The following is a 17,928-nucleotide window of genomic DNA, read 5'->3' on the forward strand; positions in this document are numbered from 1 at the left end:
ATTCAACATTGCTTTATGCTTTCTTTTACTAAATCTAGTCTCTTAATTTACATGCAAGTTGACTAGAAGAAATTGATTAGAATGTTTTGACTGTTAAACGAAAGTAGAGATTTTGCACTGTTTATCTAACCAAGAAAAAATGCCATGGTGAATCGATACCGTGGTGAACCATTTCACCCCTATTTTACACCATTTTTTTTTTTTGAATAGTTCTAAAAGGCTTTTAAAATTTGTCCTTGTGATTTGTGATAACAGCCATGATTCATTAACTCATTAAGAGCAAAGAACTTACGGTTATGCAGGTCACTGTTTCTTCCATTGGTAGAATCTACATTTAAATAAAAACAATTTTATGAGGTGGTCAGCATACTGAAATTAAGTTAAAAAAAGGGTTAAGAAATTCAAAGTTTTTCATGCAAGTACAGTTTCTGTAATGTTACCTAGTTCCATGTATTAAGTAGACCCTGTTAAATTTTAGAAGCTACTTCTAAGCTTAAATTGGGTTAATACGTTATATAAATTAAGATGGCAATTATACCTCTGGTACATTTTCTTGAAGCAGCATGGATACCGTTGTCTCCCTCCCTATCACAGCTGGAACCTTCAAATCATAAACTAGTAGTAAATAATAATTATCAAAAACACATAATTTCTGACATATACTCTAGCTAGCTATTCCTGTTAACCACCCCTCCCCCAAACAAATAAATCAAAAATAATATTTTTAATATAACAATATTATATAGTTAAATTAAAAAGCAGTAAAAATAAACAACCACTTCTCTTCAAATAATGCAAAAATGTTATAAAACTTCCTCCTGCTTTATTTTTTAACACATTCTTTGAATAAGAAGTAAAATTAGAAAATGCTGATGGGGGGGGGGGGGGCTAGTAGTATGAATTTAACTTATGTTTTGAAAATGTATAACATACTGCATCTGTGTTATGCTCAATAACTGTCACAATATCTGTAGTAGATGGCTGATCTCTTCCAACTGGAATCTGTAATATATGTATCGTATATAAATTTACATTAGATCAATAGATGTAGATGAAATCGCGTTAATCGTCGTTGTTAGAAAGTTTACAACTTGCAAATGAAATGTTATCATAATATTAATTAATAATTAAACTTTTACACACCTCATCTTCCCTTTCTCCTGACCTTACAAGACCTGTCTTAGAAAATTCGTCGCCACTGTGCATTTTGTAAACTTAAACTGGACTGTTTTCTCTACTTGCAAGTTGCATCATTACCGGAAGTGTATAGGAGAGGAGCATGTGAAGTTTGGAGTACGCACCTAGAATGTTTCGGTCCCATCTTTTTCGATGTGTAAATATGTCAATCAACATGATCAAAGGAACGTTGACAAGAAAATTTCATTTCAAAGAATTCATATGATAAAAATTATAAATATTTACTCCAATATTTTGTATTTTGATAAAACTATGTCCAGGCGATGAGGGGTCAAAACCTCTAGAAGCGAACCATGTAGAAAGCAAAATATCCCGGATGTTATTACAAAAGTGCGCCTTTTTTTGCATCCGTCATGGATTTCCATGTTATTCACTTTGACTACGACAATCAAATCACGGCAGTAAATAGTTCGAAGGTACAATGTAAAGAAGTATTAAAACCCGGAGAACGATGTACTGTGCCCTTTGAAACAGAAGATCTCTCGGAAGACGGCAGGACAGAATACAGAGATGTCTTGTACGAAGGCACAGTGATTTGCCTGAATCTTGGTACGTAAAGTTTAAATTTTTGGAATGGGTGGAATGAGTTGGTAAAATACTTGAGAAAAACAGCGGGAGATGGGATGATGTTCTACGATTTGATGCAATATAGACTGAAAATCTTAAGTAAGCAAATGTCCGCGGGAAGGGGGCATGGGGGGCACTGTTTGAATATACAGTCGTACCCGACTCGTACACAGACCGAGTCGTACACAAGGAGTCAACTTGTATACAGATCGAAAGTGAACTTGAACACAAGGTTTTATTTACAATTTGTACATTTTTAAACTTTTTTTAAAATAAGGAAACTCAGAATTTGAAAAAGGAAATGTTAATAAATAAAGTAATTTGTATCCTATAAACATTTAACAACTTCCTGTCCTAGGAATTCAAACAATAATTATTAAAGCAACACGTACAGCCCAACGGTTTCTAGGATCTGCAACAAACGTTGATTATGAAACATCCACTAAATATCAGATATCCTTGCTTGAAAAATGCCTCTATAAATTCATTCCTACAAGTTCACTAAGGTGTGAGAATCTTGAATTTCCTCTAGCAGATCGAACTATAAGTTTATTTTTTGTTTTTTATTAGATCTAAGTTTTATTTTTTATTCGACAAGTATTACGGAAAATGTATACTATATAATACAATATATTTTATGATGTCCTTGTATAGGAATTGATTTTTGCATATGATGAAGGTAAAATTTTGTAAGAAAAACATTGTGTACGAGTAAACTGTTGACTGTTTGTTTTTATCTTGTGTACAAATTAAATCTTCATTTTATACACAGGAAAACCTTTTGTACGAGTTGATTTCAGTTCTGTATACCAGTTAACTCTTTGTGTACTACTCCTCAGTTTGTGTACTAGCTGCAATAATGTAGTCCTCTCCAATTTTTTTTTTTTTTTTTTTTTGGGGGGGGGGGGTCTACAACTCCTTAGAATCTTCATAATCCATAATCAATAAGTGGCTATTTTATTTATGTATCTTACCTGAACTCATAAAATGTAGTTATGCAAGACATGAATTTATCCAAAAAATCTACAGAACAATCCATATATTGGTTATTTTTCCTGTATGTCAACATCACAACTTGAATTAATCCGCCATGTTTACTCACCTTGATCAATTTTATTTTGGTACAACCAATGAGAATTCTGGATCTAGGGAGCAGTTCTTTTAGGATGTCCCTTATTTTAAGCATAAATATCGCTGTTTTCAAAAGAAAAAATCAAGTGGAATGCTTTTAGTTATCGATGGTAAGTGATACCATAAAACACAAAAATTTATCAACACCGATAATTACTCTATCAAGTGATTCTGAATTTAAAGCGCAAGTCTCAGTACATCACGCGAGAACTGTCAAGGCTGCTGAGGCGAACAAATGGTAAACATGCCGAGTTATTTTACATTGTTTTCACCTGTAAAGGGCTATGTTGTTGACGGTGAATAAAATTTCCGTCATTGGAAGTAAGTTGAATGTAAAAACAATTTATTTTGCCTGTAGTCGGCCTTATCTAAAAATATATTTGCACCATTAAGGAGATACAGTGGAATTGTAGCCCTCTCCTGAAAATATCAGGTAAAAAAAAATCGTCGGAGCCTACATTATTGCAGCTATTTGTGTACGAGTCGGGTTGCTGTGTACGAGTTGACTGGACACCCATTATTTGAATTTTATTTTATAAATCTTGTTTTGTATGATACATATAGTACAATTATAAAATTGAAATATGAACTCTTTTCCTTTATTTAGTGAAAAAGAAAGCTGTGGAATTGGCTAACAAGGGCCAGAAAGATCTTGACTCGGGAACGTCTCTGTTTAGCATTATCAACAAGCTGCAGGACCAAGGGAAAAAAAGGGATTCTGCTGCCAAATTAGCAGAGGCTATTGAGAGCCTGACTGAAGAAAAACCAAAAGCAAAAAAAGTAAAAAAGAGTGACACAGAAGACAAAGTGAAAGGCACAGAGAAAAGTAAAAAAGCTAAAAAAACAGATCAACCTTCCACTTCAACTACCAAGAAATCCTGTATTCACCCTCAGAAATTGGCCGAAATTAGTGCATTATTGGGTGAGGAGGACGAAATTACTGTGGCACAAATGAGCTTTGCATCATCAAAACCAAACACAAAAGCATGCACACTGACTGAAAAGGAGCAAGTGTCTCCAGAAATTGGATCTGTAAAAGAACCACCAAGAGAAGTGACACAGCCACACCATGCCACTTTGTTACACTCTGAGAGTGAACCTACCCCATCGTTCTATGTGCCTTCACCTCCAAGACAAAATTCAACCCCAAGGATAATGCCCACCATCCTAGAATCTCCAAGGAAATCTCCAAGACTTAAGTCAGCAGTGCATGATCCTACACAGAGAGTTACCCTCCCATTAGAAACTGACAGAGCTGCAAGAGAAACACCAAGAGAAGTGACACAGCCACACCATGCCACTTTGTTACATTCTGAAAGTGGACCTACCTCATCGTACTATGTGCCAAGGCAAATTTCAACCCCAAGAAAAATGTTCACCATCCTAGAATCTCCAAAGAAATCTCAAAGACTTAAGTCAGCAGTGCATGATCCTACACAGAGAGTTACCCTCCCATTAGAAACTGACAGAGCTGCAAGAGAAACACCAAGAGAAGTGACACAGCCACACCATGCCACTTTGTTACATTCTGAAAGTGGACCTACCTCATCGTACTATGTGCCAAGGCAAAATTCAACCCCTAGGAAAATGCTCACCATCCTAGAAACCCCAAGGAAATCTCCAAGACTTAAGTCAGCTGTGCATGATCCCACACAGAGAGTTACCCTTCCATTAGAAACTGATAGAGCTGCAAGAGAAACACCAAGAGAAGTGACACAGCCACACCATGCCACTTTGTTACACTCTGAAAGTGGACCTACCCCATCGTACTATGAATCTACACCTCCAAGGCAAAATTCAACCCCTAGGAAAATGCTAACCAAATTAAAAACCCCAAGAAGATCTCCACGTCTTCAGTTGGCTGCACAAGAATCAGGTATACAAAGGGGTCCTTGCTCTTCACTTCTTTTTGAGAATATTTCACCCATTAAAGATGGAGAAAGTCAGTGGGACGGGACATTTGTAAACTCATTTAACATTATTGATTGGAATGAGAGAGACTCTAATGCTGCCCCAATATGCAGTCAGTCAGAGCTCGAGTCCACTAATTTTGGGGCCAATGCACAGAGAAGTTTCCCTGAGCAACTGGACAATGAACTTGCACCTGCACCACTTCAATTGCAGCAGGCCCATAATCTCTGTGTTTGTAAGTACATTTTTTTTTTATCATATATAGATTAAATCTGAGCTTATAATTGAAGTATTTTCTATAATTTTGTTCTTTTGTGCTATTCAAAGCCATCTGTATTTATTGCCTTATATTTTCCTTTCGTTTTTAAAAAGTACTAGGTATTACCCCAAGGGAGGCTTCAATTGCGAGCACAGTGCTGCGTAAAATAGCCTACCTTCTAGGTGATGAAGCTTCTACTATGGGTCCAAGATCAATCAATCATAGCCCAACAGATTCTGATAGAATGTCAAGTTTCAGTCTGGAGACTGAAAGTTCACCAGTCATTTCAAAGGTATTTGCTAATTCTTCATGAATGAAACTGCCTGTTACCCAAATAATTTTGAAATGTTTTTAGGATAGTTAGTGTGGAAACTAGTTCCATTTTTAGTGCCATAAAGTTTTTAACACAATCTTAATACTCAAATCTTGTTTATTTTACAATTTACATTCTCATTTTTATAAGAAAAATTGTCAGTGTAAATGTGTCATCTATAGTTTTCTAATTAATGTATTTTATAGTTAAATGGAAAATTATTTTTTACAGTGAGGCCATCTTTCAAAAAATGTTTGCCCTCTCCCAATTGGCTGACTAAAACTTAACTTTTTAACCTCTAGGAAACTTTTTTATTCATTCCTAAGTTTTCTTAATCCATCAGTTTATATTTTAACTTCATCTAAATCGCCAGTGTTTTTGAATAAAAAATTTTTCCTTACATACTATTACTTAATTGTTTTTATCCTAAGTTGGGAGAGGGCAAGCAAAGTTTTTTAAAGATAACCTGATGAGCCATAATATGAGAACAAGAATGAGAATTTAATTTGTGGAAATCTGACTTGAGTTAATGCTATTTTTTTCATTATATTACTGCAATTTGAATTATTCATAACAGAAAGTTTTCAGCATGGATAATTTTCCAAAATTGTGTCCACTGTCTTTGTTGAAACCACAAGATTTATTAAGAATACTTTTGTTTTATAACTTTGAAGAAAATTTATTTAATTATTTTTATTTTGAATGGTATTAGCATTGTGTTAATGTTGCAATGACAGTGAGCTACAAGGAATGACCAATGAAGGTAATTAAAGTGATTTTTAATATTACTATGATTGAAATGCTCTGTTAATGTGCCTCACTGGTCTTGCAATAAAAGTAAAAATAGAACAAGACCATTGCATGAGAAAAAAACATCCATACTCTATACAGAATGTAAAACAAAACATTTTTATTGATGCATGACATGATGCATGTTATCAATAACCAAAAAAAAAAAGAGACATTGAAAATTAAATGTTTCTTGCTTTAATTTTCCTCTCTGGAGTTTCAAAAATCAAATCAGTCAATGACTTTGTTGTTCCTTTTTTTATTTAAGTAAAAAAAAAAATCTTTCAGCATGTTCAGTGAAAAGATGTTTGTTTATAAGAAATAGAAAATGATTTAAATTCCCCAAAATATTAAACTTTGTTTAGAATATGGGAATGCTGATAAAGGATCCATCAGACCCTGAAAGATTTAGAAACGTGATTGTTGATAAACCAAAGGAGAGGGAATTGAAATTAAAGGCTGCTGCATCTAAGAAGCCCACCTACACAATGCTGAATGGCCTTTTAGAATTAGTTTTTAGTCGTAAGGAGTTGTCTTCCTCCTCAGGTTTAGGACTAAGGAAGAAAAAAGAAAATTCTCCCAAAGGACAAGTGTTAAATGGGCCACCACTTGATGCCTTGAAGGTGTCAGCTATCAAAGGTACCATATTATTATTATTATTTTTTTATATAAAGATGTATAAAATTTGCTGCATTAAATGTAACTTATTTTCCCAAATTTGTCAATTTAATGACTAGATTTGCTCTGTCTTTCAATGATCCTCTAAACACTGCACACTAAAGAGTTCCGATTCCTTTTTTATGCAGTTAGATTATTCTGCCCATAAATCTGCAGCATATTACATGTATTAGTTTGTATTTAATGAACTCAAAGATTTTAATTGGCCAAAAACAAAATTTATACATGTAACACTTTATTTGCATGTATTATTCCTGATTAAATAAGCAACAGAGATTTGTGTTCATGAATACTATTTTGTCTTTGAAATTTTTTCCTGAAGGTAAATGACAAGTTCTCCTTTATTGAAAATGGAACAGCTAGGCTTAGTATATATACTTAATATCATTTTCTAATTAAATCTCCAGAAAACATTTACATTAATATTGATAGAGGGTCCTTAAGAATGAATGGTACAAGTTTTGAATATATATATATATATATATATATAGCACTAAATATGACCAAGGAAACAATAAAAATTGTATATATGTATATTTTTTCAATACAGAATATTTGCGCTACCACTGTGAACAGAACAGCTGGACCAATTTGACAGCAGCTGAATTCAATATGACCATCACAAACAAGATTACAAATTCGAGGAGGATAGCATCCAAACATCCAAGTCTTAAAGTGCCTCAAATTGCTGTAAAAGGAACTTCTACATCTGCAGAAAAATAATTCCTCACTTTTCAAATTGAAGTTTGTCTGTGAATGTGTAAAAAAAAAAAAAAAAAAAAAAATCCACATTAATTTACTTAATTCAGGCACATTTCCGAGTGGATATATTTTAGGAATACTTTGAGTCATCATCAGAACAGCTAAGTTTAAAATGACATAAATTGCAAGAAGTTTTTCCACACGTGACAAAGATTAAAAGAATTCCCACCTAAGTCTTAGGAGGTATTCGGCATTCTGATTGAAAAGGAAAGGGGTGTTATATTAAAAGCCTTTCAGAACAAGGCTACTGTTTGTTAGATATATCTGTGAAGATGTTATATTTAAATGTGAATTTAAGGTTGATTGAACTGATGGCTAGAGTGAAGTCATGCATTAATTGGACTTGGAGAAGTTCATTTCTGTTCATGTTAGGCAGGTGAGCACTGTAGGCCATGGACCTTTCCGTATGTGCAGGAAAAAGTATACGCTGCATTTTGCCTGTTTATGGATATTAAAATGAATTGGTGTTTTGTTCAAATTGTATATTCTTTGGGATTATGCCATCTGCAGAAATTGATTTTTTGAGAGTGTTTTTGTATTGGTTCAAAAATTAGTGATGCTGAGTGATGTTGGATTAACATTAATACCTACATGTGGCTTGATACCAGTGTTTGTATATTGATCATCTAAATGTGTATACACCTAGGTAGGAAATTAACAAAAAAAAAAAAAAAACATTAGCAATGTATATTTTGTAGTGTTGAGAGATTTTCAATAATTGTCAACCATTTGTTTTACACTATGCCTATCAATGTGTGGATAATTTAGTGTTTTGAAAGGGTTGTATTTCTTTTGAAATATTTGTTAGAAAAATTGAATTTGCATTAGATTGTTATATTATTTTTCAACAATTGTAATGCTGATAGGATGATTTCAGTTTTGTCATTTAAAATTTCAGCAATGGGATATAGTTTGTTAATTGTCATATTCATTTTTCATAAATGGTCAACCATTTGTCGAATTTGTAGATTTGTCAAATTTCAAACAATTTACTTACGATAATTGAGAGGGAAATGAAAATTAGTTATGTTTATTTTTCAACTACACAATGTTTCATTTTAATACTAAGCTAAATTCTCATATGTAATGTTTTTTTTTTTAATAAATCACCCTGGAAGGATAAATTTTATGCATTTTCATATTCATATGTGGGTGGAGTTATTTCCTTATAAGTAAACTGCTTATAGCAGTTTCTTACCAGTTTTTAAGCAGTTCTTATATTTTCATATTTATATGTATATAGCAGTTCCTTAGCAGTTTTTAAGCAGTTCACCTTAACCTTCTTATTGACTGCTAAGATACTGCCAAGAAAACTGCTTAGGAACTGCTAAGATACTGCTAATGAACTGCCTAGCAACTGCTTAAATGGTGGACTGCTAATAAAAACTGCCTAATGATTAGCATGCAAAAACCTTCTGCCACCAACAGAGGAGAAGGCTAGTAAACTGTCTAAGAACTGCTAAAGCATTGAACTGTTAAGGTTAAAAAACTGCCAAAGAACTGCCTTTCACTTTGACTTGGGTATATTCAATTGTGGGTAGCCTGAACATATTAATTTGCTAATAAACTTAAACATTTCTAACTTTATAAATTATAATACTTGTATTTAACTTTTTCTGCCTGTTCAGATACAACATTCATAAAAAAAAATGGTTTATATGTAAAATTAATTGCAGTCTAACTTCTTCTTTTCTAAAAATGCTAAAGCTAGATAGACTATTGTTTATCTAACAAATCATGGAATTAATGTATCTTTGAAAGATTCATTTCTTTTGATTGAGTTGGAGGGCATAATAATGTACCTCTAACCAAGAAGCAACAAACACATTCCTAGACTTAAATATCATTGATTGGAAAACAAAGAATGAAATGATTCATGGCTGTATGGAAGGGTAGTACCAAATATTAGATATACATAAAACATAACATTTTCAAATAACCCCTTCAATGTGACCAATGATTTAGCAAAGCAGATATATAGTAGAATCTGAAGAATGTCCAGGATTATTAGAAACTTGATCACTGGGTTCAGTGGAAAGTGTATTCTATGACTCTTGATATCCACTTGTATAGGTTCGGCATTGGTGATGGCACTTTGAGAGTCGAGAGACTTGATATCATATTCTGCCGTTTCCAATTCTCGACTGCCAAATTACTCTCTTTCTACTTACTGGGGAATCATCTGTGTCTAGTCATTTCTTTGACAGATGAAACTGAAAGGGCAAATTCTAATTTTATATGTTACCAATGTATATATATTACTTTCTCTCTATATTAAACTTATTATCTAACCAGGAAAACACCATCTGGTACTTTTTCATTTTAGACTGAAATGCCTCATCAAAATTTTTTTATATTGACCTTTCATAATTATACATATACTTTGATAAAATCATGACAGTGGTTTAAAAGTATTATAAGAAATTTTAAATATTCTTAGACATAAGAAAATGGTAAATAAATCTATCACTTCATGGTGATTTATAAAATTTAAATTAAAATTAAAAGCCATGCTTTGTTTGTGATTCTGTATTGATATTTGACTTAAACATTTTGAAGTGATCTTGAGATTCATGTACTGCTAACTTTATTCTTGTTTACTTCTTGTAAAAGAGAGAGAGATATGTCTTACTTCAATATACATATGTGATTGGTAGTGCACATAAGTAATAACTTTGAGACAGTAACATGACTAACTTTACTTAGACATGATGTACTGCTAGTACATATTAAGGATCAATAACTTAGAGACCATGACATGACTAACTTAGACATTATGTACTGCTTGATAATATTGAGCACCAATAATTTAGCAACCATGACACAAATAATTTAGACATTGATTATGTTTTGCTAGTTCATCTTAAGAACCAATAACTGCTAGGTCAATATTGAGAACCAATTGCAATATCTAGAGACTGTGACATGACTAACTTTACCTAGACATCATGTATTGCTATTTCATGTTGAGAACCAATAACTAAGAAACAATGAACTAAACTTACTTAGTCATCATATACTGCTATTTCGCATTGAGAAATAAATCTTTGAGACAGTAACAAAGACTAACTTTGAGTTCTAAGACATCAAGTACCATGTGTATGGTTAGTTCACATTAAGACCTAAAATCTTTGAGACATTAACATGAATTACTATGACATCATGTACAGCTAGTTCACATTGAGAACCAAAATCATTGAGACAGTAACATGACTTACTTATACATCATGTGCTCCTAGATCTCACTGAGAACCAATAGCGTAGAATAGATGCATTGACACAACTAATTCTACTTAGACATTATGTACTGCTAGTTCACAATAAGAACCAAAATCTTTGAGACAGTAGCATGAATTACTTCGCCATCATATACTGCAAGTTCACACTGCGAACCAATAACTTAGAGGCGTAACATGGAAAACTTAGACATCATGTATACTGCGAGTCCACATTGCGAACCAATAACTTAGAGGCAGTAACATGGAAAACTTAGACATCATATATACTGAGAGTTCACATAGCGAACCATTAACTTAGAGGCAGTAGCATGGAAAACTTAGACATCATGTATACTGCGAGTCACATAGCGAACCAATAATTTAGAGGCTGTAACATGGAAAACTTAGACATCATATTATACTGAGAGTTCACATTGCAAACCAATAACTTAGAGGCAGTAACATGGAAAACTTAGACATCATGTATACTGAGAGTTCACATAGCGAACCAATAATTTAGAGGCAGTAACATGGAAAACTTAGACATCATGTATACTGCGAGTTCACATTGCAAACCAATAACTTAGAGGCAGTAACATGGAAAACTTAGACATCATGTATACTGAGAGTTCACATTGCAAACCAATAACTTAGAGGCAGTAACATGGAAAACTTAGACATCATGTATACTGAGCGTTCACACTGTGAACCAATAACTTAGAGGCAATAACATGGAAAACATAGACATGATGTATACTGCGAGTTCACATTGAGAACCAATAAATTAGAGGATGTGACATGATTTACATGTACTTAGACATCATGTATGGAAAGTTCATGTACTTACAAACCTTATAGCATGGTGTGCACAAATTTCTTGAAAAATCATATTAGTCTGACAGAGGGTAATCTTTGACACAATGTTAGATGCAATCATATTTTTCTTTTCTTTATTGCTTTATATCTTACTCTCAGACTTATTCCCTAGATACATTACATATATATTAAAATATATCTTTTGCTTCAATATTGAGTTTTATATACTGGCCTTAGACTTCTGCAAGTGTTGTTCACTGTATATTTGATTCTATTGATGTATTGACCATGTCACCATGTGTACTGGATCGGTACTGAATAATTGTGTAGCCCTGGATGAACTCCATTTACACAGCCAGGAACACGTTAAGTTCCTAGACAGTACCGTTGTCAGAAACCTTTAAAGTTAAGCACTGAAACTGGTTCGTTGTCATGAACATACAGGTGAGGTTATGATAAAATCCGTCCGGTGTCATGCAAAAGATACAAGAATTTATACATAATGCCTAGAATTTAACGTTTTTGACAAATTCTTAGAATAAATTTGAATTTTGGGAAACAGATACAACATTCAGTATTCCATACAAAGATTTATGTATTTGATATCCTTAATACATTTTGAGGAGTTTTGGTTGGCGATCACATGCACATGTGTGAGAGCATGATCGTGAGATGGAAAATTATATATTTCTTATATTTAATTCATCGAAATGGTACTTTTATTTTAAAATATGAAGAGAAACTTCATTTTAAATGTATTAGGCAACTGACCGCAATTTGTAGTTAACATGTTTTAAGAAATCGCAATTTATAAGCAAAAAGTCCGTTGTCAGTACATGTTAAGTTTATCTGGTCCGGTGTCATTTTTCTTAACATGCAAGTAAATCAATAAAATGCAACAGAAATGATCAAATATATGCTTAATTTAAAAGGTTACAAAGCATATTACAGATAATATTGAATCTAGGGGTCGTCTTAAAGCAGCTCACACGAAACGTGCTAACTATTCTGCGATGTTTTTATTTTCAATTCATTTTCTCTTACTAGGAACCTGCTTCCTAGCTAGTATGCGCCAGTGCTAGATCCGCCTTTGGTTATTGAGCAGATTTTTAAAGAGTTTCTGTATACCGTATATTCCAAAGTAAAACTTTTATCACCAATTATGGCCCTACCCTACCCATGGGGATTATGATTTGAACAAAATTGAATTTGTTTTTGTTTGTTTGTTTGTTGTTTTAATATCCCTCTAGAAAATTTTTCACTCATAAGGAGACATCACCACTTGCCGGAAGAGGGCCAAAAATTTAGACCTATTCTCGGAACTCAGGGCCATTGAGAAGTGTGGGATCTTTTTCGTGCCAAAATTAAAAGTACACTATGTACTTTCAAATAAGTATCATTTCTTTTGATCCAGAAGTTCTTAAATGCGTGTCTACGAGAAAACCATGCACAATGCTATGAAAGCAATTTTTTTTTAAATTTCTTGAAACTTTGCATACAAAGTGAGATCAAGGCCACTTACTTACTGCGTAAGTTTGGTGACGTCATTTGATTTGTTACCATGGATACAGGGAGAATTAGTTTATCGTCGGCCTATTTCTATACTCAATATGGAAAAATAACACCTTTTGTACATATTCTGTTTGTGTATAAAAAAAATTTCCATAATATCTTCAAAATTAATGGATTTAAGGAATTAAAACCTTTGAAAAAAAATATTTACAGAATTTAATCCACATATCTTTTTGAATGTGAAGAGCTACGAGTGCAAAAAGGTCACGATAATTGTAAGGAATAAAGATATTTGAATAGTCTGCAGAAAAACAGATATAAAATTTCAAGAAACGCTTCCATTGATTTAATATTTTGAAAAAAGTGATTGTTTTTAAATATTTTATTTAGTATTAATGGGATTTTGGTTGCAAATTTAAATTAATGGAGTTTTCACTCTTGTAAGTGCAGAACTGCAAGTGCAAAAAGGTCACAATAATTCTAAGGGATATTCTGTAGAAAAAACAGGCATAGAATTTCAAGAGACACTTCAGTGATTATATTTTTTATCAAGAAGTATTTGTTTTAAGATATTTTAGTAAAAATAACAGGCAATTTGGTGGCACATTTGAATTAGTTGATTTTTTCATCCTAGCAAAATTACACTATATCTGGGTAGAAAGGCATACTGGACTACTGGAGTGATTACAATTTGAACGTTAAATCATTTCAGGCACATGACCTTCAATCTTCATGACTGAAATTAGCTTATATTTATCCAGAATGTCACAAAGATGTATGATTTGAATATTTGTTTAACCAGAAGTCTTTTTCAAGACTGTAGCTCTTCTAACAAAGGAAGAGATAAGTAGCAGTTGGACCTGAAACTTTGCAACAGCAATAAATAGAATAATGATCCTTGATTTGGTCTCTTTTCATGGAAATCTGACTAAAACTAAAGGAGTAGATTTTAAAAAAATTTTACAGAAATTTCTGTTTTAGTAACCATGGCAACACCGTTCATCAAAATCCAATAAAAAAAATTATGTATCTCGGTGTATTTTACTTGTGTGCCAAGTAATATTGAAATCAGACCAAAACTGTAGGAGGAGTAGCTTTGTTGACAGACAGACAGACGACCAACACCTTACTATCGCATAAGCTCTTCTGGTCTCTAACCAGTAGAGCTAAAAATCATGAGTTTTTGACAAGGCTTAATGTATTATAGCAATGAACTGGCTATAAATGTAGCTGTGGGGCTCATTTTACAGGATCCCTTAGCATGAAAATGCACATTGCAAAAACTGCAAATGCATAAAATTGCAAGTTTAACAGAGAGAGTGTTCAAAAGTGTGAACACATCAATAAATAAAATCCACTTTTTCACAGTGCTGCCCAAATTTCATACAGTTCTTCACTGCAAAAGTTGTTTTTAAACATGCAACACATTTTATTAGTGTCTTGGAAAATCAAGGAGTCCCAAAACGGTCATGAAAAAAAATAAGAGGCCCAGGGGCCACATTGCTCACCCGAGCACTCTGGCTAGAAAAAAGCAGAAATCAGTTCAGTCTTGAAAAGTTTTGATATAAAAGTGGTTCGAGGGGGGGGGGGGTTGATTTGAACTTGAATCTATTCTTAAGAAGACAATTTTTATTGATGTATCATTTGTATTCCTTTGTATAACTATGATCCCCTGTTATGGCCCCCTATTCTCCAGGGGGGGGGGGGGGTGTCACGATTTGAACAAAATTTGAGTCTACATTACCTGAGGATGCTTCCATTTAAATATGACTAATTTTGGCTTCGCTGTTCATGAGAAGAAGATTTTAAAAGGCTTTTTCCTATGTATTCCTATGTAAAACTTTGATTGCCCATTGTGGCCCCATTGTGGGGGGGGGGGGGTCATGACTGGAACAATTTTGAATCTTTACTACCTGAGGATGCCATCATATAAAAATGACCAATCATTGCTTTGCTGTTCTTGAGAAGAAGATTTTTACAAATTTTTCTTATGTATTATATGCAAAACTTTGATCGCCCATTCTGGCCCCACCCTACTCCCAGGGGTCATGATTGGAACAAATTTGAACCTACACTACTTCAGGATGCTTCCATATAAATATGACCAATCATGACTTTGCTGTTCCTGAGAAGAAGATTTTTAAAGGCTTTATCCTATGTATTCCTAAGTAAAACTTTGATTGCCCATTGTGGCCCCACCCTACCCCTGGGGGTCATGATTTGAACAAATTTGAATCTTCACTACCTGAGGATGATTCCATATAAATATGACCAATCATGGCTTTGTTGTTCTTGAGAAGAAGATTTTTAAAGATTTTTCCTATATATTCCTATGTAAAACTTTTTTTTTGCCCATTGTGGCCCCACCCTACCCCTCGGGGTCATGATTTGAACAAACTTGAATTTACGCTACCTGAGGATGCTTCCATATAAATGTGACCAATGATGGCTTTGCTGTTCCTGAGAAGAAGATTTTTAAAGGCTTTTTCCTATGTATTCCTAAGTAAAACTTTGATTGCTCATTGTGGCCCCACCCTACCCCTGGAGGTCATGATTTGAACAAACTTGAATCTACACTACCTGAGGATGCTTCCTTATAAGTTTCATATTTTCAAGCACAGTGGTTCTTGAGAAGAAGATTTTTAAATGATGCCATCAATTTTTCACAAATTCATGATTATCTCCCCTTGGAAAAAGTGTGGCCCTTCATTTGAACAAACTTGAATTCCCTTTACCCAAGGATACTTTGTGGCAAGTTTGGTTGAAATTGGCCCAGTGGTTCTTGAGAAGAAGATGAAAATGTGAAAAGTTTACAACGACAACGACAGACAACGGACAAATTTCGATCAGAAAAGCTCACTTGAGCTCGGCTCAGGTGAGCTAAAAAAACATTTCATCCTTTTCCTTTGGAATGCTGTTGACAGCTTGAAGCATCAACTCTGTACCTTGGCATGGTGCAACAGGCCCTTTTGCTAAATGTGCTGACATATGTAAAATATTCCAGGACCTGTACAGTATTGCAAATAGTCCAATTTCTGAGATACTTGACACTTTAAGGGAGGGTAATCTCCATTTGACAGGATATGCTTTGCATGATTGAACAATTTATGCTGAGATCTTTCATCTTTTGACCAATTTAGATGCACTGATGATATGAATTCAAAATCTGTAAAAGCAATGACAAATTGATGTTTGAATTAAAGTTTATAATTGATATTGCAATAATCATGATAATCAAAGAAGACATTTCAGTACAGTAAATTTTCATTTATACCCAAAAGCAAAAGAGCATGTATTTTGATGTTCTAAATGACATTGGGAATTAGGGAATAATTTCAATTTTACAACAAAGGGACCTTGGCAATGCTAGCCTGAATCACCTTTATTTCCTATTTTGTAAGAGATCCCAATGCCTTAAATGGCTACTTGAGTTTAATGCAAACCTGCAAATGATCCAAATATAAAACAAGCTAATTCAGAGAATTGTGGCCCCCACTTATGGAAAAAAATGAGGATGGAAGAACTAGACAAAAAAACATGCAGATGGAAAAAGAAAAAGGTCAACCTTAACCTTTCAGCTTTTGGCCTTAAAGTCAATTGGTGTCTTTTTTTTTTTTATTAAAGAAATAAATTCAAGACCTCAAAGAGAACAAGAGTTATCACCAGGACATAATTTATTGCAAGATATGAATTTTTCAACTTGGCCTTTTAACTTAGAAATCAAAGGGGATTTCTTTAAGTCATTGGGAATTATGATATAAAATTTAACAGAAAAATCTCAAGGGAAACTAGAGTTATTATTTGAATTTTTTTTTGTATTGTAGGAATTTCCAACCTTGACCTTTTGACCTCAAATCAATAGGGATCTTCTCTAGGCTGTAAGGAGTTGTGATATGAAATGATACTGCAAAAGCTCAAAGGCTTTAAGAGATATTGTTCCCAAATTAAAGTGTTATAGTACATACACGTACAGACAGAATGACAAACAGACAGACCAAAATTAATATCCCCACTTACAGTACAACAAAAAAGGGACAACAAAATAAACTGTTTACATAAAAACACACATACTTGCCTGTACAAGTTATTTATAAATAATTGATAAACATTTATTGGGGGGGGGGGGGAGGCTGTTACCTACAGGTATTAGGTCATATGTTTTCTGTTATGTCCATGACTTCTTCCATTTTCCTCCACTCTTTGCTCTGTAAAATAATTGAAAAAACCATGAAGTATATATACCCTTATACATTACAGTTTATGCTAAAAATGCTAATGCTAAAACACTTTGAATGAATCATAATTAAATAAATTGAAAGCTCAAAACTTGAACTATATGGACTGGACTTTTCAGTTTATCAGTCACATTTTCAGGCATCTTCACCATTTAGACCTAACTTCACATAAATTGTTCTTTGTTATTTTACTTATCAGTAATGTGAATGAGCAGATACATGTATATTATCATGATTATAGTAACTTGTATGTATATATACATTATAAAATGTTAACCACATGTACAAACTCTGGTTCATGTTATTGAACTGCATGATAACAATGTCCACTTAGTTATATTTTTCAGTGTGGAAATGAAACATATTTGTTAATTTTATTTTTTGAGATATTAAACATTGACATTATCTTTATTATTATGTAGTACATGTACCTTAAAAATATTATATTATATTACAGTAAGTGATCACCTGTTTGGTTTGATTCAACTGTTGCCTTGTCAATAGGAACACATTTCTGCTAAAGAATAAACATTAATTTTA

General features: G+C 33.3%; 1 protein-coding gene across 1 annotated transcript; it reads left to right on the plus strand.

The window, feature by feature from the left end:
* Window positions 1-1,550: 1,550 nt before the first annotated feature.
* LOC133195336 (uncharacterized) lies at window positions 1,551-7,568 on the plus strand. Its single transcript, XM_061331181.1, has 5 exons — window positions 1,551-1,746; window positions 3,503-3,721; window positions 5,179-5,357; window positions 6,533-6,806; window positions 7,396-7,568. Exons 1-5 carry the CDS (start codon window positions 1,551-1,553, stop codon window positions 7,566-7,568), a joined length of 1,041 nt encoding a protein of 346 aa, XP_061187165.1.
* The last annotated feature ends 10,360 nt before the right edge of the window (window positions 7,569-17,928 follow it).

This window comes from Saccostrea echinata, unplaced genomic scaffold (genome assembly GCF_033153115.1).
Source record: "Saccostrea echinata isolate AGI-Se365-2 ecotype Australia unplaced genomic scaffold, CSIRO_AGI_Sech_v1 ptg000029l, whole genome shotgun sequence".
Taxonomy (NCBI): domain Eukaryota; kingdom Metazoa; phylum Mollusca; class Bivalvia; order Ostreida; family Ostreidae; genus Saccostrea; species Saccostrea echinata.

Coding starts and splice junctions, on each gene's coding strand:
- LOC133195336 (XM_061331181.1), top strand. CDS start 1,551: ATGGATTTCCATGTTATTCACTTTGACTACGACAATCAAATCACGGCA. Junction 3,722..5,178: donor AGTGAAAGGCACAGAGAAAA/GTAAAAAAGCTA, acceptor GTTTTTAAAAAG/TACTAGGTATTACCCCAAGG. Junction 5,358..6,532: donor GTTCACCAGTCATTTCAAAG/GTATTTGCTAAT, acceptor AACTTTGTTTAG/AATATGGGAATGCTGATAAA.